This window comes from Danio aesculapii, chromosome 17, assembly GCF_903798145.1.
Source record: "Danio aesculapii chromosome 17, fDanAes4.1, whole genome shotgun sequence".
In the NCBI taxonomy this organism is placed as follows: Eukaryota; Metazoa; Chordata; class Actinopteri; order Cypriniformes; family Danionidae; genus Danio; species Danio aesculapii.
Window position 1 is genome coordinate 47,627,446 of NC_079451.1, and position 21,895 is coordinate 47,649,340.

A 21,895-nucleotide genomic window follows, 5' to 3' on the forward strand; every position below is an offset into this window, starting at 1 on the left:
AACTAATCGCTTTAAAAGCAACAGGTTTACTCACTTTAAATAGTCAACTAATTGTTTGAAAAGCAACAGGTCTACTCACCTATTTTAGCTAAAGTCAACTAATCATTTTTTGACAGTGTACATAAATGGAAAGCTTATTCAGCTTTTAGATACAAACATCTTTCTTAATTTAGAAAAACACTTATTTCACATTTTAGCTTTCATCTTTGTCTTTTACTAGAGGACACATCTGTTCAGGGCTTCTGGAATTGAGTTCATTTGACATGTTAGGAGTCTTATTATAGGTGCTGTTTGGATTTTCGCACCAGCGCTGCGAGAGGTCATCGTGTCGTGACTCAGGTTTTGACAGTAAGGAGTGAAACATGATTCATCATATTTCTATAAAGCAGCAGCAGCAGTGGCGGTGGTACAGTGAGCTGCGGAATAAGTGATGGTGTAAATGACACTCAGCTCCTCCTCTTTCTCTCCTGCTCCTCGTGGAGGTTATTTTTGGTCTGACAGTCGCAGCGGCTCTCACTGACAGCTGACCGCCAGGAAAATCACAACCACAAACCTGTTAGAACAACAATAACAACACAAGACTTCTGCAAGATCACATCCAGGGGAAAGCAGGATACACACAATTCTCTGTCAGCTTCTGTTTCTGAGTGAGCTCCAGCGATATGACCTCAAATGAAGAGGGCAAAGATCCTGATATTGAGCTCTTCGTCAAGGTAAGTTTTGTTGTACAATTGTTTATCTTGTTGGGTTTGACTATGTTTGACCCAACATTGGGTTAAAGAAACAACATTTTTAAATGTTCAGATTAAAGAATTGTTTATCTTGTTTGGCGCACTTGATTAACAATAAAATAAATCATTGATTGTTCAAATATAACTTTGGGTTAAATATGGACAAACACAATATTGGGTTATTTTAATATATTTGGTTAAGTTTGACCATATTTGACCCAACATTTGGTTAAAAAACAGCCATTTTTAATCAGATCAAAGAGTTGTTTATCTTGTTTGGCACACTTGATTAACTCTTTAAAAAGTTTGGCTATTGTAACCTAACATTTGGTCAAATTTGGACAAATACAATATTGGTTTAATTTAATATATCTGCTTGGGTTTGACATATTTGACCCAATGTTGGGTTAAAAAAAGAGCATTATTTAAATTCAGATTAAAGAATTGTTCATCTTGTTTAGCACACTTGATTAACTCTTAAAAAAGATTGGCTATTGTAACCTAACATTTGGTCAAAGTTGGACAAATACAAAATTGGGTTAATTTAATATATCTGCTTGGGTTTGACATTTGACCCAATGTTGGGTTAAAAAAGAGCATTATTTATATTCAGATTAAAGAGTTGTTCATCTTGTTTGGAGCATTGATCAACACTAAATGGTTGATTATTGAAACATAACTTTGGATGAAATATGGACAAACACAATATTGGGTCTTATTTTATCTATCTAGTTGGGTTTGACCATATATGACCCAACATTGGGTTAAAGAAACAACATTTTTAAATGTTCAGATTAAAGAATTGTTTATCTTGTTTGGCACACTTGATTAACAATAAAATAAATCATTGATTGTTCAAATATAACTTTGGGTTAAATATGGACAAACACAATATTTGGTTATTTTTAAATATTTGGTTAAGTTTGACCATATTTGACCCAACATTTGGTTAAAAAAACAGCTATTTTTATTCAGATCAAAGAGTTGTTTATCTTGTTTGGCACACTTGATTAACTCTTTAAAAAGTTTGGCTATTGTAACCTAACATTTGGTCAAATTTGGACAAATACAATATTGGTTTAATTTAATATATCTGCTTGGGTTTGACATATTTGACCCAATGTTGGGTTAAAAAAGAGCATTATTTAAATTCAGATTAAAGAGTTGTTCATCTTGTTTAGCACACTTGATTAACTCTTAAAGAAGATTGGCTTTTGTAACCTAACATTTGGTCAAAGTTCGACAAATACAATATTGGGTTAATTTAATATATCTGCTTGGGTTTGACATTTGACCCAATGTTGGGTTAAAAAAGAGCATTATTTAAATTCAGATTAAAGAGTTGTTCATCTTGTTTGGAGCATTGATTAACACCAAATGGTTGATTATTGAAACATAACTTTGGATGAAATATGGACAAACACAATATTGGGTCTTATTTAATCTATCTAGTTGGGTTTGACCATATATAACCCAACATTGGGTTAAAGAAACAACATTTTTAAATGTTCAGATTAAAGAATTGTTTATCTTGTTTGGCGCACTTGATTAACAATAAAATAAATGATTGATTATTCAAATATAACTTTGGGTTAAATATGGACAAACACAATATTGGGCTATTTTAATATATTTGGTTAAGTTTGACCATATTTGACCCAACATTTGGTTAAAAAACAGCCATTTTTAACCAGATCAAAGAATTGTTTATCTTGTTTGGCACACTTGATTAACTCTTAAAAAGACTGGATTTTGTAACTTAACATTTGATCAAATTTGGACAAATACAATATTGGGTTAATTTAATATATCTGCTTGGGTTTGACATATTTGACCCAATGTTGGGTTAAAAAAGAGCATTATTTATATTCAGATTAAAGAGTTGTTCATCTTGTTTGGAGCATTGATTAACACTAAATGGTTGATTATTGAAACATAACTTTGGATGAAATATGGACAAACACAATATTGGGTCTTATTTAATCTATCTAATTGGGTTTGACCATATATAACCCAACATTGGGTTAAAGAAACAACATTTTTAAATGTTCAGATTAAAGAATTGTTTATCTTGTTTGGCGCACTTGATTAACTCTAAAACAATAAAATAAATGATTGATTATTGAAACAACTTTGGGTTAAATATGGACAAACACAATATTGGGTTATTTTAATATATTTGGTTAAGTTTGACCATATTTGACCCAACATTTTGTTAAAAAACAGCTATTTTTATTCAGATCAAAGAGTTGTTCATCTTGTTTGGCACACTTGATTAACTCTTAAAAAAGATTGGCTTTTGTAACCTAACATTTGGTCAAATTTGGACAAATACAATATTGGGTTAATTTAATATATCTGCTTGGGTTTGACATTTGACCCAATGTTGGGTTAAAAAAAGAGCATTATTTATATTCAGATTAAAGAATTGTTAATCTTGTTTGGAGCATTGATTAACACTAAATGGTTGATTATTGAAACATAACTTTGGATGAAATATGGACACACAATATTGGGTCTTATTTAATCTCTAATTGGGTTTGACCATATATAACCCCACGCTGGGTTAAAAAAACTGCATTTTTAAAATTGGGAATTAAGAATCATCTTGTTTGGCGCACTTGATTAACACTAAAGTAAATAATTGGCCATTGTAACCTAACATTGCACCAAATATGAACAAACACAATATTGGGGTAATTTAATATATCTGGTTGGGTTTGACCATATTTGACCCAATGTTGGGATTAAAAACAGCATTTTTTAGAGTGAATGAACAAATAGTTTGTCGGCTGCATCCTGATATTGAACTTTTTGTGAAGGTACGTTTTAACAGTGTGCAAATTATATTAAAGATTTGATTATCTTTTTTGGCGCACTAAAAGTTTGGTTATTGAAACGTAACTTCGGATGAAATATGGACAAACACAATATTGGGTCTAATTTAATCTATCTTATTGGTTTTAACCATATTTGACCAAAAGTTGGGTTAAAAAATCTTGAGATTAAAGAATTGTTTATTTGGGTTTGGCACACTTGATTAACACACAAAAAAAAGTTTGGTTATTGTAACACAACTTTGGATCAAATATGGACAAACAATAGTATGTTTGTTCAATTTATTCAGTTGGTTTTGACCATATTTGACCCAACGTTGTTGTTTTAAAAAAAAAAAAACAGCATTTTTAAAATTCAGATTAAAGAATTGTTTATCTTGTTTGGCACACTTGATTATCACACACAAAAGATTGGTTATTGTAACCTAACATTGCGTCAAATATGGACAAACAAAATGTTGGGTTAATTTAATATATCTGCTTGGGTTTGACCATATTTGACCATATGTTGGTTTAAAAAAACAGCACTTAAAAGAAAAAAAATCAGATTAAAGAAATGTTTATCTTTGACACACTTGATTAATACACACACACACACACACACACACACACACACACACACACACACACACACACACACACACACACACACACACAAAAGATTCACTTTTGTAACCTAACATTGGGTCATATATGGACAAACAATAGTGTGTTCATTTAATACATTTGACCCAACGTTGGGTTAAAGAAACAGCATTTTTGTAATTTATATTAAAGAATTGTTTATCCTATTTGGCGCACTTGATTAACACAAAAATAAACAATTGATTATTATAACCCAATATTGGGTCAAATATGACCAAACACAACATTGGAATAATTTAATATAACGGGTTATGTTTGATCATATTTGACAAAATGTTGGATTAAATAACAGCATTTTTTATTTCAGATTAAAGAATTGTTTATCTTGTTTGGCACATTTGATTAACACTAAAATAAATGATTGATTGTTGAAACAACTTCGGAGCAAATATGGACTCACCAAATTTTAATTGAATCTATTCAGTTGGGTTTGACCTTATTTGACCCAATGTTGGGTTAAGAAAACTGCTTTTTTTTTTTTTAGAATGAATGGTCTGTGACAGTCAGACAGGATTCAATAGCTGCTTTTGTTGTTGTTGTTGGTTTGTTGGTTTATTCAGCGTTCATAAACACAAATATAACCTGCAATCCGCAATGGGAAATCTAGCAACAAACAAAACATACACTCAAATAATTACTTTTGCTGCTTGTTTAAACTACTTATTTAAAATGAAGTGAAACAACACAACCCTTTGGGGTTTTTTGGGGACAACTTAATTATTTTTTTGTTCAATCGACTTCAGTTTGTAAAATTGATTAAGCTAACTTAATTGATTTGTGTTGGGACAACATAAAGGAATTGTGTGGAACCCTGCATTTTTTACAGTGTAGGCTACAATTAAACAAAGCAAAACAAAAAAAAGGCCTGGGTTGTCTTATTTGACCCAATATTGGGTCAAATATGGACAAATCCAACCCAACTTTTGTTATTTAAATTTTGTCCACACTGTAAAAAAATGTGTGCTGCCTAAATGTTTTCTCAACTTACATCAGCCAAACTGAATAAAAATATGAAGTTAGACTTGGTACATCTCAAAATATTTAGTTAAACCTGCACTCTAAAAAAAGCTGGGTTATTTCAACCCAAATTGGGTACATTGGTTTAAATTTGGTCCTATTAATTTAATTAAAAAAATAACCCAGCAGTTGGGTTAGTCCCAATTAGACCAAGAATTAGGTTGAAATAACCTGCCATTTTATTAGAGTGTGATTTAGCTGATTAAAATTAGTTAATGTAGCACAGATCATTTGTTGTCATGACTTTGTCTTATTATTTTTTTTACACTTGACCCAAAATTGGGTTAAATAGATAATAAAATTACCCAAAAACCCAATTTTGGGTCAAATATTGACAAAATCCAAAAATAACTTTAACACAAATGTTGGGTTGGGTCTGTCCATATTTAACCCAATGTTGGGTTACAGTAAGACAACCCAGCATTGTTTTTGTTTGTTGTCTTGTATTGTAGCTTATGTTTTGTTTTGTTTGTTTGCTTGTTTGTCAGTTTTCCCATTGCATGTTCAAGGTTATTTTTGAATGTTTATGAACACTGAATAAAATGACGAAACTACAACTACAACAAAAGTGAATGGTCAGCCTCAAACACAATGGAAAAACAACAACAACAAAATCATACAATGGAAGAAAATGATTAGCTATATTTGAAAGTCTTTAAACCAGGGGTCACCAAACTTGTTCCTGGAGGGCTGGCGTCCTGCAGATTTTAGCTCCAACCCTAATCACACACCTGAACGAGCTAATCAAGGTCTTACTAGGTATACTTGAAACACCCAGCCAGGTGTGTTGAGGCAAGTTGAAGCTAAACCCTGCAGGGACACCGGCCCTCCAGGACCGAGATTGTTGACCCCTGCTTTAAACTAAAGTACACTCTGAAAATGCTGGCTTGTTGTAACCCAGTATTGGGACAAATGTTGGACAGTGTTCGCTGAATTTTTTGCAATTCAATTTAAATGACACTTTTTAAGACACTTTTTAAACCAATGGTTGGTTTTGTCAATATTTGACCCAACTTTGGCTTACGACAACTCAGCTCTTTTTTTTTTTCAACGTGCACAAATACAGCCTCAAACACACAATGTTTCCGCTTTTAAACCATAGTACACTCTAAAAATACATTGTTGTTGTAACCAAGCCAAGATATGGATAAATGTTGGGTTCATTTTTTTCTATTAAATTTAAATTACGTTTTTTTAAACCAATGATTGGGTTAGTCCATATTTGACTCAATGTTGGGTTACTACAACCTAGCTTTCGTCAGAGTGTACAAATACGGCCTCAAACAGTCAATGGAAAAGCAGAAAACATGCAATGGAAGAAAAGTATGAGCTACTTTTAAAAGCAGTTTCAGTTTTCCGAGTGGTAGTTTGCAGGCAGAATTTGAGTTTTGAGGACTCTAAAGGAAGCAGGTAGCGTTTCAAAGCAGAAACTCCGGGTTCCTCTTGAATTATTTCTTGACTTCTATCAACACCTCATGCTCTAGTTCCTCTGGAGGGCTGATTGGGACTTCTGCGGCTCTCTCTGGGTTGTTTTGCAGATTTGTTGTGACCTATAACATGTTAACAGCAGAAAGGATAAAGGTGAAAAGAATACAAACATTCATAAAGACATTAGAGACATCAAGAGCGGTCACATGTTATTTTTTTAGCCATGTGGTGTCTTATTGCATGAGTCAAGACTATAAATAGAGCCAATAGTGACAGTAAATGCTGAGGCCAGAAACACTTTGTTGACTGGCACATGTTTATTTCTTGTTCATTATGATACATTAGTTAAGTATAATGTGTTGGGTTAAGCACTTATCCAATCCAATTTATCCGTATCCAATTTAGATAAGAGGTGAAATTAAAGTTTCCCATAGACTCTAAGAACGCTGGGTTGTTTAACAAAATGTTGGGTCAAATATGGACAAGCAACTGCTGAGTTAAAAAAAAAATCATTTTAAATTGAATTGAAAAAAACTTAACCCAACAATGGGTTTGTCTAAAATTGACCCAACGTTGGGTCATTGGGCATTTTTAGAGTGTAATGATTCTGCAAATCCTGTGAAAAGTTGAGTTACTAAGTGATCAGACTTAGAGCATTAGAATGAGACTGACAGCTATAGGAGGCTTTTGAGAGTACAATGTTCATTCATTCATTCTACTTCGGCTTAGTCCCATTAATCATCAGGGGTCGCCACAGCACATTCAATTCCCCTATAGCGCATGTGTTTGGACTGCCGGGAAAACCGGAGCACCTAGAGGAAACCCACGCCAACACGGGGAGAACATGCAAACTACAGACAGAATTGCCAACTGGCCCAGCCCAGACTCGAACTAGCAATCTTCTTGTTGTGAGGCGACACCACTAACCAAAGACATGCGCTATAGGGAAATTGGATGAACTAAATTGGCCGTAGTGTGAATGTGAAAGTGTATCGGTGTTTCCCAGTACTTGTTTGCAACTGAAAGGGCATCCGCTCTGTAAAACATATGCTGGATAAGTTGGCGGTTCACATATTTCCACTATAAAGAATCAATATATATTGGAAAACTTAATGAAGCTGAAGATGTCTCAAACTAAGCGTTATTTTTAAGTGATAAGAACCACTCAAAAGTCCACTGCATATATAAATAAATAAATAAATAAATAAATAAATAAATAAATAAATAAATAAATAAATAAATAAATAAATAAATAAATAGTGGCAAAAGATCAAATGAAAATTGGCATCTTTAACCAAAGCAAGTCTCATATAATATCTCTACGAGAGGATACAAATTACTTTACAAACTGTGCTGTAAATAAAAGCATTTTCATATTAGTCAATAATATTACTGAAATTAACATAAAAACTGAATAAATATACATTTACACACATTTACAGAGTAAATAAATATACTCAACACTGAAAAAAATATTCAAAGATGATTCCTTGTATTTACTAAAATTGTTTAGGTTAAGGGGTTGTAAACAGTTTATTTAGGCTGAATTTAATCAAATAAATTAAGTTGAACATTATTAAATTGAATTTGTTTAAAGTCAACACACAAATTATTTGCAGCAATTTTGCAGACATAATTTTTTTTATTGAATGATGGGCTAAAAATCTGCGAAAATCTGCAGATTTCTGCACGCGTAGATTCCGTGTGGGCCTAATCATTAGCTATAAATATATTTAAATGTTAATAGATTATTTTTATGAACACACTTCTATTGTTTAGTCCGCTAGTCTTATTTTTAGGTTGAAAGATCTTGGGTTTGATGTAAATTGCTATGCTCAAAAAAAAAAAATCTTTCCTGCTTGTTCAAACTATTTATTAAAAATGAGCTCAACACAATCTTGTGTTGAATCAACAAAATGAATCAACATAATTCTTGAGTTTTTTTACTGAAATTTTCAAAACAAGGCTCAATCCCAATTCTACCCCTTAACCCTTCCCTTTACACCTCATTTTGTGCGTTCACGTGAAGGGATAGGGGTGTCCCAATTCTCTGTAGCTTGAAGGCGTAGGGCTCAGGGGAAAAGCGGAGAAATTAAAATGATCATGCCCAACTGAGTCTGGTTTCTCTCAAGGTTTATTTTCTTCACTTCCGCCATTAGTGAAGTTTTTTTTCCCTCTCCGCTGTCGCCACTGGCTTGCATGGTTCGGGATCTGTAGAGCTGCGCATTGTTGGATTTGCTCTTCAGTATTTGGACTCTCAGTAGTGATTATTAAACCACACTGAACTGAGCTCAACTGAACTGAACTTAAACACTACAAACTGAACTACACTGTTCCAATTTACTGTGACCTTTTATGTGAAGCTGCTTTGACACAATCTACATTGTATAAGCGCTATACAAATAAAGGTGAATTGAATTGAATTGAATTGAAAAGGTAGATACCCATTGAAACGAAGATTTTTCAGGACCACTCAAAACCAAGGGGGTAAAACAATTTCCCAGAATAAACCAGCCACAACGGCAGCATGGCTGCACACAGAAGTCAGGAGATGCACAAATTACAAATTTTTTGTCATTATTACGAATTTTTACAACAAACAAGAATGTGTTTTATTACACAAAACAGCGTTCATGTTTTACGTCATGCTTTTAGAAATAAAGGCTAAAACAAAAACCGCTAAATTTCGCTATCTGTAATCCCTGATAATAACTCCTGAACAGCAGTCCCACAACATTCTGACACCCGATGACACTCCAATCCCGTCAGAAAAGTCTAGTGGCTGGTAATGAGCTTTTTACAGTGTCTGCTATAATGTTAATGTTGTTTTCTTGTGTTTACATAGATGAATATGGCCACTGTGTAATGCACAGTACAGTTCCGATCTTATTGCCACATTATAACATTATAATAACATGATATACGCCTTCAGTGATTTCCTAAGAGAAATACCAAAAAATAACACAACTGGAATAACTACAGCAGTCGCCATCATCCATTTCATATGAAGCAATAAATCGTGATGACGTGTGCAGGTGCTGTCCCATTTCTTAGGGGTAAATTTTAAAGCCCTTTCCCTTCACACACTCAAAATAAATAATTCTGCTGCTTGTTTAAACTCCTTATTTAAATTGAGCTGAATTAACATAATTCTTGAGGGGTTTTTGGGGACAACTTAATTGTTTTATGTTCAATCTACTTAAATTAGTAAAAACAATTAAGTTAACTTAATCGATTTGTGCTGGGACAACATGACGGAATTGTGTGGAACCCTGCATTTTTTTAACAGTGCACTCTGTTTCAAGGGCCAAGGGGAAGGGGAAGGGGTACAAAATAGAATTGGAATTGAGCCCAAGTTAACTTAATCAATTTGTGTTGGGACAACATGAAGGAATTGTGTAGACGTGTACATGCACTGTAAAAAGTCCAATCCACACAATTAATTCATGTTGTCCCAACACAAATTAACTAAGTTACACAACAAATGTAAGAACTGAACATGAAATAATTAAGTTGTCTAAATTAACCTCAAGAATTGTGTCATTTCAGCTCATTTTAAATAAGTAGAACAGTAGAATAATGTTGAACAAGCAACACAAATCCTCTTTGTTTTAGAGTGTGTGTGGGCAAAAACCACAGGAGTAACTTTAGTAATAACTCTGACATTTGATCTGAGCTGACGGAGTGTCGAGCGTTTAACTCCACGTTTTATCCCAGCATCCTAAAGTGATAAACAGATTAATTTAGGTGGCGAGGATGACGTCTCGCTCAGAGTTCTGTTGACAAGTTTAGCATGACCCAAACCCCTCGGCTGTGGGCTAATGGTCCAGGTAATGGAATTTCCATGAATAATTCAACTCAAGGGTGGATCTGATGTCCTGCTCAGGTTACTGGCCCAGTTTAAGGACGCTATTGGATAGCTCGATCTCCTAATTTCAGATATGGAAATTTGGCACTGATTCTCATTGGTTCTTTTGTAGCGTGTGGTATTGTTTTGAAGAGTCAAATCATGTACCTAATGCTGAATGACTTTCAGAGGTTTAATCTCACATTTGCACTAATCACACTGACTTGCATTCTGGGATATTAAATGTTATTGAAGTCAGAATTATAACAGTAGCTTCTGTTGAAGGGAAAGAAGATTTTTTCAACACATTTCTAATCATAATAGTTTTAATAACTCATTTCTAATCACTGATTTATTTTCTCTTTGGCATGATGACAGTAAATAATATTGGACTAGATATTTTTCAAGACACTTCTATACAGCTTAAAGTGACATTTAAAGGCTTAACTAGGTTAATTAGGCAAGTTAGGGTAATTAGGCAAGTCATTGTATTGTGATGGTCAGTTCTGTAGACAATCCAAATAAATATTGCTTAAGGGGGCTAATAATATTGCCCTCATTAGTTTCCTGATTGTCTCACGTTTTCACATTGGCCCTAATATGCTTACTCTTCTATCGTGCTTTTATTGAGTCTATTCTATCCTTCGCTCTGGAAGTCTTAGAAGTCTGTCCCTTAAAAACAGGAATAGACTGAGCCAGGTTATTAGGTGGTCCAGCAGGTTGATTGGTGAATCACAGCTAGTAGGCAGCTTTTACGGATTGCCCAGAATATTAGTAGCTGTAGCTCTCATCCTCTGTCTGAGGAGTTTATCCTGCTCCCTTCCAGTCGAAGGTTTCAGATGCTTTTTAGTAGGACAAAACGAAACAGGAATAGCTTTGTCCTATCATCTGTTGTCGCTCTGAATAAATTGTAATATTTTATAAGCAACTTTTGTATGTGGGTTTATGTGTGATTTAATTGTTTGTATCAAATGCCAAACTTTGCTGCAAAATGAATCTACCTACAGGTACCAAAAAAGTAAAACGCCACACAACTCTTACAATGGTTTAAAAGAATAAATAAAAACTGCTTTTATTCTAGTCGAAATAAAACAAATAAGACTTTCTCCAGAAGAAAAAATATTATAGGGAATACTGTGAAAATTTCCTTGCTCTGTTAAACATCATTTGGGAAATATTTGAAAAAGAATAAAAATTGTACAGGAGGGGGAATAATTTGGACTTCAACTCTATATATTTATTTATTTATTTATTTAATTTTCTTCTGGAGAAAGCCTTATTTCTTTTAGTTTGGCTGGAATAAAATGTATTGTTTAAAAAAACTAAAAACTGCTTGGTCAATATTAACAACTCTCTTTTTTTATTATTTGATCAGCTACAGGACAGAACAAAGCACTGTTGTCCAATGACTTGAATACTAGTTTCCTGGAAAAAAAAACAGTACAAAATAAATTATTAAAACTATTTTGTTTAAAAAATGTGTTAAAAAAAGTCACAAAAACACTTGGGAACTATTCGAAAATGAACAAAAGTTTTAAAAAAGTCTTCAGCTGTTATAATATATCTCTCTCTCTCTCTCTCTCTCTCTCTCTCTCTCTCTCTCTCTCTCTCTCTCTCTCTCTCTCTCTCTCTCTCTCTCTCTCTATATATATATATATATATATATATATATATATATATACATACACACACACACACACACACACTCACACACAATGGAAATTAGTGCAATAAATAATACACTGTTAACAATTTCCTGTAGAATCTACAGTAACTTACTAACTTAGTAGTTCACCAGTAACTTACTGTAAATCAATTACAACACAAATACTGTATTTACATTTACAGCACCATTTAACTAGCTGTATATGTATTTACAAAATTGAATGTATATCTTTACTGCAAAATATACAGTAATTTTTACAATACAACTTTAAAATACAGTAAAATACTATTCATATATATATATATAATAAACCTAGGGCAACACAGTTGCTCAGTGGTTAGCACTGTCGCCTCACAGCAAGATGGTTGCTGAGTCCCGGCTGGGTCAGTTGGCATTTCTGTGTGGAGTTTGCATGTTCAAACTGTTGGCAGCTGGAAGGGCATCCGCTGTGTAAAACGTATGCTGTAATAGTTGGCGGTTCATTCCGCTGTGGTGACCCCTGATGAGTAAAGGGACTAAGCTAAAGGAAAATGAATGAATATTAAACCTCTTACTATGTTCTTAGGCTGGCAGTGATGGAGAAAGTATCGGGAACTGTCCGTTCTCTCAAAGGCTTTTTATGATCCTGTGGCTGAAGGGAGTCGTGTTCAACGTCACCACTGTTGATCTGAAAAGGTATGAAAATTTTGTTTAGTTTTTTTTGAAAAATCTACCTACTTTTTAATTCTTGTTGATGTTAGCAGTTCTTTAACATTTAGTTTTAGACTAAATGACCCAAACTTTATGTTTCAACAGAAAAAGTGAATAAAACTTAACTTTAACTGAATGCATGAAAAAAATCAGCTGTGAACGTACATTAAAAATCTCAAGTGTTCCCTTTGTCTTGTAGGAAACCTGCTGATCTTCATAATCTGGCTCCTGGAACTCCTCCACCGTTTCTTACATTTAACGGAGAGGTGCGGACAGATGTAAACAAGATCGAAGAGTTTCTGGAGGAGATGCTCGCACCTCCCAAGTAGGTCGAAGGATGATGAGAGAAGGATCGACTGTTTGTGTACACTAGTAAAAGTACAGATACCATTCAAACAACATTGAATTGACATTGAGATCAAAAAAACATTTTAAAAATCGATTTGATTGGCTCAGTGGTTAACACTATCGAATCACAGCAAGAAGGTCACTGGTTTAAGTCCCGGCTGGGTCAGTTGGCATTTCTGTGTGGAGTTTGCATGTTCTCCCCGTGTTGGCGTGGGTTTCCTCCGGGCGCTCAGTCCAAACAGATGCACTATAGGTGAATTCAATAAACTAAATTGCATGTGTGAATGCTAGAGTGTGTGGGTGTTTCCCAGTACTGGTTTGTGGCTGGAAGAGCATTCGTTAAACGTATGCTGGATAAGTTGGCCATTCATTCCACTTTGGCGACCTCTGATAAAAAAGGGACTAAGCTGAGGGAAAATAAATAGATTTGAAGTCAAAACTTTGACGTCTATTTGACATCCACAGATTGATGCTCTTTAGACCACCAAAACAATGACACAAAAGGTATTATAATACAAGAAATCTCAACGCTTCAATTACAAATTACACAATCTTTTCCCCTGCAATGCATGTAAACAACCTTGATATCAAAAAGTCACTTATTTGAGGTCTAACACTGACGTTAAAAATACACATCAATTTAATGTCAGCTGACAACCTTGATGTCAAAACAACATGAAACTGACATCTAACATTGCAGTCAAAAATCAATTACAGGACAGTCCTGAACAATCATTTTTGAAGACAATGTTAGATGTAAATTAAGTTATTTTGGGTTGCATTAAACTGATGTGCATTTTTGATGTGTTATTTCATGTTGTTTTGACATACAGCTACCTGGCTGGGTAGTGTAACCAGTATAATTGACTTCGGTCTATTAAATTATTAGATATTATTAGGATTATTCGCAGACGATGTTCTGTTGGCTTCATCGAACATGGACCTTCAGCATGCACTTGGGAGGTTTGCTGCCTAGTGTGATCCGGCTGGTATGAGAATCAGCACCTCCAAGTCCGAGGCCATGGTGCTCCACTGGAAAAAAAAGTGGTTTGCCATCTTCAGGTTGGAGGAGAGTCCTTACCCCAGGTGGAAGAGTTCAAGTATCTCGGGGTTTTGTTCACGAGTGAGGGAAGGATGGAACGTGAGATTGACAGGCGGATTGGTGCAGCTGCAGCAGTAATGCGGTCGATGTACCGGTCCGTTGTTGTAAAGAAGGAGCTGAGCCGGAAGGCAAAGCTCTGGATTTACCGGTCAATCTACATTCCTACTCTCACCTATGGTCATGAGCTTTGCGTCATGACCGAAAAGACAAGATCTCAGATATAAGCGGCCGAAATTAGTTTTCTTCGCAGGGTAGCAGGGCGCACTCTTATGGATAGGGTGAGGAGCTCTGACACTCGGGAGGAGCTCAGAGTAGAGCCGCTGCTCCTCCACATTGAGAGAAGTCAGCTGAGGTGGCTCTGGCATCCGTTTCGGATGCCTCCTGGACGCCTACCTAGGGAGGTGTTCCAGGCATGTCCCACCAGGAGAAGGCCTTGGGGAAGACCCAGGACACGCTGGAGGGACTATGTCTCTCGGCTGGCCTGGGAACGCCTCGGGATACCCCCGGAGGAGCTGGAGGAAGCGTCTGGGGAGTGGGAAGTCTTGGGTTCTCTCCTAAAACTGCTGCCCCCACAACCCAGCCCCGGAAAAGCGGCAGAGAATAAATGAATGAATGAATGAATGAATGATATTGTTAAGAATACTAGATATTAGACATTTAATATTGCACCCCAGGCCACGGTGCAACACATTCTTTTTTTGTGCAACACATGCAGTATTTTTATAATAATCAAAAGGCTGATCTTCAATTATTTCTTACTTAGTTACTGAACACTACTGCTAATGTGAACTGCATTCATTTGTTTGTTCGATTTGTTTCAATTCTAAAGGTATCCAAAACTGGCAGCAAAGAACAAAGAGTCAAACACAGCGGGTAATGACATCTTCGCAAAGTTCTCCGCTTACATCAAGAACACGAAGCCAGAAGCCAACGCAAGTGAGTTTAAAGCATGGGCCTCAAACTCAATTCCTGGATGGCCGCAGCTCTGCACAGTTTTGCTCCAAACCTAATCAAACACAGCTGATTCATCTAATCAAGTTGTTCAAGACGAGACTATTGAGCAAGTGTGAGTTGGAGGTGATTGGAACTAAACTATGCAGAACAGTGGCCCTCCAGGAATAGACCCTTTTCACAATGACGTCACTTCCCCCTATCAGCAATGCAGTGTATTTTTAGTTCCGGTTTACCTTTGAATGAATAGGAGACTTCGCTGGAAAATTTAAAACTGAAAATATGAACATTGCAGCTTGTGATATAACACTATTATTGGTATTGGGCATGTGTCCAAATGTTTCTCTTTCAATACTGAACTGCTTTCTGAGTTTGAAAATGATTCTTTAAGTTATTCGGAAAAGGAATAAGCTATATTGCTTATCAAGGAAAGCATATGTTTGCAACCTTTTTACTTATTAAGTTTATTTAATTTAGCTTAATTTAATCAATAATGGATTTATTTTTGCTTTGAAGCTACTGGGAATATAAATGTATATTATCTGTGTAAATGTTCACAGATAATGTCCAGCATGAGTACATTTCTGTATTAAATCTTCACATATACCTGGTATGTGGGCGACGAACTGGTGCAGTAGGTAGTGCTGTCGCCTCACAGCAAGAAGGTCACTGGTTCGAGCCTTTTTAAGCATGTAGTTTCCAGAAGCACTCGATCTGCTCAAGGCTGGGCTATATTGCTGAGGTTTCATCTTTAATTAGACTGTCAATAATATCCATCTGCACAGCGTGACTTCATTCAACCGGTGTCTGTTTGTGAATCAGCTGTCCACTGTATAAAACCACAGTAAAACACCCACAGTTTTATTTATTTCATATTCATCAGGACACAAAAATAATAATAAACATAAATTGAGGGGGGTGGGCGGTTTAGGTTCAGGGTGAGGTGTCTGAATAACACTCAGGGCCGGAGCAAGCTGAACTGGCGCTCTAGGCGAAAGGCGATCACGCTGCCCTCAACCCGAAAGTGAAAAAGAAAGTGACCAGTTCGCAGATGTAAATGTTCACAGATAATGTCCAGCATGAACACATTTCTGTATTAAATCTTCACATAAACCTGGTATGTGGGCGACGCAGTGGCGCAGTAGGTAGCGCTGTCGCCTCACAGCAAGAAGGTCACTGGTTCGAGCCTTGGCTGGGTCAATTGGTGTTTCTGTGTGGAGTTTGCATGTTCTCCCTGCGTTCGCGTGAGTTTCCTCCGGGTGCTCCGGTTTCCCCCACAGTCCAAAGACATGCGATACTGGTAAATTGGGTAGGCTAAATTGTCCGTAGTGTATGTGTGTGTGAATAAGTGTGCATGTGTTTCCCAGTGATGGGTTGCAGCTGGAAGGGCATCCACTGTGTAAAACATATGCTGGATAAGTTGGCGGTTCATTCCGCTGTGACGACCCCAGATTAAAAAAGGGACTAAGCCGAAAAGAAAATGAATGAATGAATATACCTGGTATGTCATCTATAAATGCAATAAGTTTTATCAATTATTATTTACTGATCTATTAAAGTTTCGTTCAGTTTCTCCATTTGAATTAATTAAGACAGTGTCCTGCCACGATCTTCTGGGTGGGTTTAATTGGATATCTGCCCTACCTTTTAATTAATGTCACAAATAATTTCATAATCTAATAATACTGAATTAAAATGCAGCCTTCTTGGTGTTATTTTGCAACTGTAAATTTGTATAATGATTTGGTTTGGTTATTAAGAGTGAAATACAACACTGTTATTGTATTTCATTTAATATAAATATTAAATAGATATATGTTTTATTTTCATGAATAAAAGACCTATATAGACAAAATGTCAGAGAACTGAGCAGAATGTGAATAGTATAAATGTGTTTGTGAATCAGCTGTCCACTGTATAAAACCACAGTAAAACACCCACAGTTTTATTTATTTTATATTCATCAGGACACAAAAATAATAATAAACATAAATTGAGGGGGGTGGGCGGTTTAGGTTCAGGGTGAGGTGTCTGAATGACACTCAGGGCCGGAGCAAGCTGAACTGGCGCTTTAGGTGAAAGGCGATCATGCTGCCCTCAACCCGAAAGTGAAAAAGAAAGTGACCAGTTCGCGGATGAAAGTGAGGACCCGGGGGGAGGGGTGGGTGTCGTGGATGACGACCGGGGGGTTTGCGGACGCTGCCCTCACTATTTTTACAACATGAAAGTGTTTTTTGACCTTGTATGCATATTAGACTGTTGTTGGAGACCCTTAAAACCAAAATATGACCCTATTTCATGTATAATAGGGGCTCTTTAATAGATAACATAAATACTACTCAGTACAACAACTGTTTTTAGATTACTGCGACGGTTGTGTTTAGGGTTGGGATAGGGGTCGACCTTAATAAAATACAATAAATGGGATTTAATAAATAATATCAATAATTCTCTAATATAAAATAACTTCCAGCCGCAACCATATCTGATCTAGCAACAACCACCTAAATTTGGATTATTTTCAGGAACTGCATAATATCATTGTGCCTGCTGCAGCCATGGTATGCCAGCAATATTCCTTGATTATTATGAGAGTATACATTACATTTATATTTAGTCATTTACCAGACGCTTTTGTCCAAAATGACTTACAACTGAGGAGAATTTAAAGGAAAATACCGTAATAACCTTTAAATAATTTAATATTAACCTAATAATTAACATTTTAAATAGGAAAATTATCTAAACTCTTTGGTCGTTTTTAAGTGAGATGCTAATGGTCTAATCAGATTCAGTGCACTATGCTAAGCTAAGCTAAAAGTGCTCCCTATACAGACCTAGAAATTGGTTTTGAATGGATTTTAAAATAGGAAAACTCAAAACTCACCTCCGTAAATTTGCATTTTTACATATTTGTGATTCATGTTTTTAATTCCCCCCTGTTAATTTATGTTTTGAATTGCATTATGCGACCTTGAACTTTCTTCCAACAACTTTTAACCTTGAAACGTAAAAAGAGAGACTTTTATGAACATTTTTAATAGTTTAAAGTGATATGTTGTCTGGGTTGGTGTTGTGTTACGCTATATTATTTATTATATATTATTTCAAACTACTAAAATGAATTGAATTTTCAACATCAAAAGTCGACAGAGCAGAGAACAACATCCCACAATGCAATTCATAACCATAAATAAACAGAAAACTCTTTTTATCATCTGCTCTCTGACTTATTAGAAGAGTCTCTACAGCTTTCTGGATGCTCTGCAAAATATAGAGCCCTAAAGCCCCTTTACATCCCGCTAAGCCTTTACAGGGATTGTCTTGACTTAAAGCCGCTGTATTTCTTCAGATGAATACATTCAGTACAAGCTTGTATGAAACGCTTGCAGGTCTGGAGAAGGGGCTGCTGAAGGTTTTGAAGAAACTGGACAGCTTCCTGAACTCCCCTCTGCCGGACGAGATTGATGCCGAAAGCACCGGGGAGGAGAAGAGCTCAAACCGCAAGTACTTGGACGGCAATGAATTAACGCTCGCCGACTGCAACCTCCTCCCGAAGCTACACGTTGTGAAGGTGATGTACCACTGTAGTTGATCATTAATTCATTTTCCTTCGGGTTAGTCCCTTTATTCATCAGGGGTCGCCACAGCATATGTTTTACACAGTGGATCAGTTAAAAGCATCAGTAATTTCAGTAATTTTTCTTCCCACATTCAGGTGGTGACTAAGAAATACCGTAACTTTGAGATCCCATCTGATCTGAGTGGAGTGTGGAGATACCTGCAGAATGCCTACAGCCGAGATGAGTTCACCAACACTTGCGCCGCAGACCGAGAGATTGAACTGGCCTATCAAGACGTGGCCAAGCGGCTCGGAAAATAAACACACACTCATTATAGACTGGAATGGAACAACTTAAACCTGCGGAAGGGGTCAACCCATACTGGCTCTGTCCTGAAACACACACACAAACAAACAAACACTAACCTGCTAGCTGTTTCCATCATGCTTGTGTGAGCTATTGCCATTATGTTTACTATATAAGTGACATAAACTCCTCTATTAGTGTCGTTATCTATGACAGCCTAGAGAAAACACTGTGCCACTGTTTCTGCACTCCCTCATGAAATAATACTATAGTCATTTATAGTGGTTTTGAATCATACTACAGTAAAGTGTATTATATTATAGTGTTTCACAGCAGTTTTTTGAACGAATGCTACTGCAATCTTGCATAGTGAACTGATAAAGTTATAAATACTGTAGTAAACTGTGTTGTATTGTACTATAATGTAGCAAACAGTACAGTATTTGGGTAATTTGGCTATATTGTATTACAACAGCAACTATAGAATTACTACCCCTACTGAAAAAAACTGTTCAAACCAGCCTAAGCTGGTTGGCTGGTTATAGCTGGTTGACCAGCCTGGTTTTAGACGGGTTTTGGCCACTTCCAGGCTGGTTTCCAGCCATTTCCAGCCTGGTCTTAGCTAAAACCAGCTTGGCCAGCCTGGTTTAAGCTGGACATAGCTGGTTTTGGCTGGGCTCCCATGGCTAAGCTGGTCAAGCTGGTTTTAGCTTTTCATCTCCCAGCCTGACCAGGTAAGACCAGGCTGGAAATTGCTGGAAGTGGCCAAAACCCCTCTAAAATCAGCCTGGTTGACCAGCTAAAACCAGCCAACCAGCCTAGGCTGTTTTTTTCAGTAGGGACAACAGATTAATTCAAGCACTTTACTATAGTATTGTTCCAAAACTCAATAGTAATTACTATATTATTTTTTCATGTGTGCTTATTTTGGGTTTTGGATGATTTTCTTCATTTAAAGTGCAATGTTTGATCTTTAAACCTTTACGTTTTTGTAAATCATATAAATTATTTTTGCTAGCTTGTGAAACAGTAATATAAAGCTATATTTTACTTCAGAGTACAACATTTAATATTGGTATTTATTAAAGTTAATGTGTGTAAATCTCTGAATGAGAATAAAAAAATAGCATTTCTTTGGAATTAGTTTAAAAGCAATTGTATTCAAGCATACAGCCCCACCTAGTGGAGAAATTAGACTAATGAAGTTAAGCTATTTAAATTCGCCTTAAACTGCAGTTGATATGCACAAACTGGCACAAAATGTCGACATTTAAGAATACTTTTTGTTACTATAATCAAATGAAAGCCATCGAGTTAAATAGGCACACGTTTAGCTCTCAGGTATTATATCTAGCCCTGTCTGGAGTTTTCATATACTGTATTTGAAGTGAACAATATCAGTTTTCTCTTAATAATAAAAATATATTTTTCCACAAAGCTTGTTATGTTATCTTTGTTTAGTATATGCAAAGTTCAAGATGAAAACAAAACAAAACAAACACAACAACAAAACTAGTGGATGTGGATTAGGCTAGATTGACTCTCGTTAAAGATTATGCAAAATATAGGCTAAATAGACTACATGCTTTTTAAAATACTTAAAATACTCATGATTCTTAAAAAACAAAAACTAAATGTGTGTCATGTGATCTAATCCACGGAACTACTTTTCTACACGGAGATTTGTGTTAAACGACTCATGTCCTTCCGCGTGTTTTGGGAAAGTTACCGCGGTTATGGTCTGGTCGTGACCCGTGACAGGATTTAAAAATGAAGGTTAGTAAACAACTATTTCACATACATTTCTAATCGTTATAGCACAAGTCACATTTGAGATGCTCATTTTAGCGCTTGTCATGCCCGATGTTTTCCATTTCACAGTTCATTGCAGATAAATTTATTGTTTATTAAACCTAAAACATTTTCAGTTTTTGCTATAAATCACAGTGTGAATTCAGGTCAATTGGGACACTTTTTTTGCTATTAATATGAAAAACTAAACAAAACAAACACAACCTTTGGCCTAATGTTAGGCTACCAGATTTTTGACTTACACTAAAGATTAGAGGCTAAATATAAACTGCATGTTTTTTTAAATGCTTCATGATTCTTAAAAAAAACCAAATGTGTATTATGTGATCTAATCTGCAATGGTGTTAAAATAGCTGCGGAACTAATTTTCTCCGCGGAGTTTTGTGTTAAACTATTCTTGTGTCCTTCCGCGTGTTTTGAGAAAGTTACCGCGATTATTTACTGATCGTGATAGGTTTTGAAAAGGTAAGTAAACAAATTGAATACATTTTATTATTATTTCACGTAAATTTGTAATAGTGTATAGCACAAGTTACCATTGAACTGCTTATTTTAGCTCTTGTCCAGCGCAGTTTACCATTTCACTGTTTTGTGTCATTGCTTGAATGTTTATTGAACCTGAAACAACTTGAGTTTTTGCCATAACTAAAAGGTTGAATTTAGTTTAATCGGGACACTTTTTTTGCTGTCAATATGAAAAACAAAATTAATCAAGCACAACAACATCTGGTAGCCCAATGTTAGGCTACCAGGTTTGACTCACATTAAAGGGCACCTATGGTAAAAAATCTACTTTTCAAGCTATTTAGACAGACATACGTGCATGTATGGTGTATAGACCGTCATATTAGGGTGATATAAGCACACCCAGTGCTTTTTTTTCAATTTAACAACATAAAAAACGGTGGACCAATTGGAGTGTTTTCAAACCGACCGTGCGGTCCCCCCGCCC

At 35.7% G+C, this 21,895-nt stretch overlaps 1 protein-coding gene across 1 annotated transcript; it reads left to right on the forward strand.

Moving 5' to 3' along the window:
- The first annotated feature begins 463 nt into the window (after positions 1–463).
- clic5a (chloride intracellular channel 5a) lies at positions 464–20,568 on the forward strand. Its single transcript, XM_056477369.1, has 6 exons — positions 464–713; positions 12,737–12,846; positions 13,061–13,186; positions 15,141–15,247; positions 18,655–18,836; positions 18,981–20,568. The coding sequence occupies exons 1-6, from the start codon at positions 663–665 to the stop codon at positions 19,143–19,145; spliced, it is 741 nt and encodes a 246-aa protein (XP_056333344.1). The 5' UTR covers positions 464–662; the 3' UTR covers positions 19,146–20,568.
- Positions 20,569–21,895: the final 1,327 nt, after the last annotated feature.

What these genes read in the sequence shown, in the direction of transcription:
- clic5a (XM_056477369.1), top strand. Translation starts at nt 663, where the DNA reads ATGACCTCAAATGAAGAGGGCAAAGATCCTGATATTGAGCTCTTCGTC. An exon ending in ATATTGAGCTCTTCGTCAAG is followed by an intron (nt 714 to 12,736) that starts GTAAGTTTTGTT and finishes CTATGTTCTTAG; the next exon opens with GCTGGCAGTGATGGAGAAAG. An exon ending in GAGATGCTCGCACCTCCCAA is followed by an intron (nt 13,187 to 15,140) that starts GTAGGTCGAAGG and finishes TCAATTCTAAAG; the next exon opens with GTATCCAAAACTGGCAGCAA.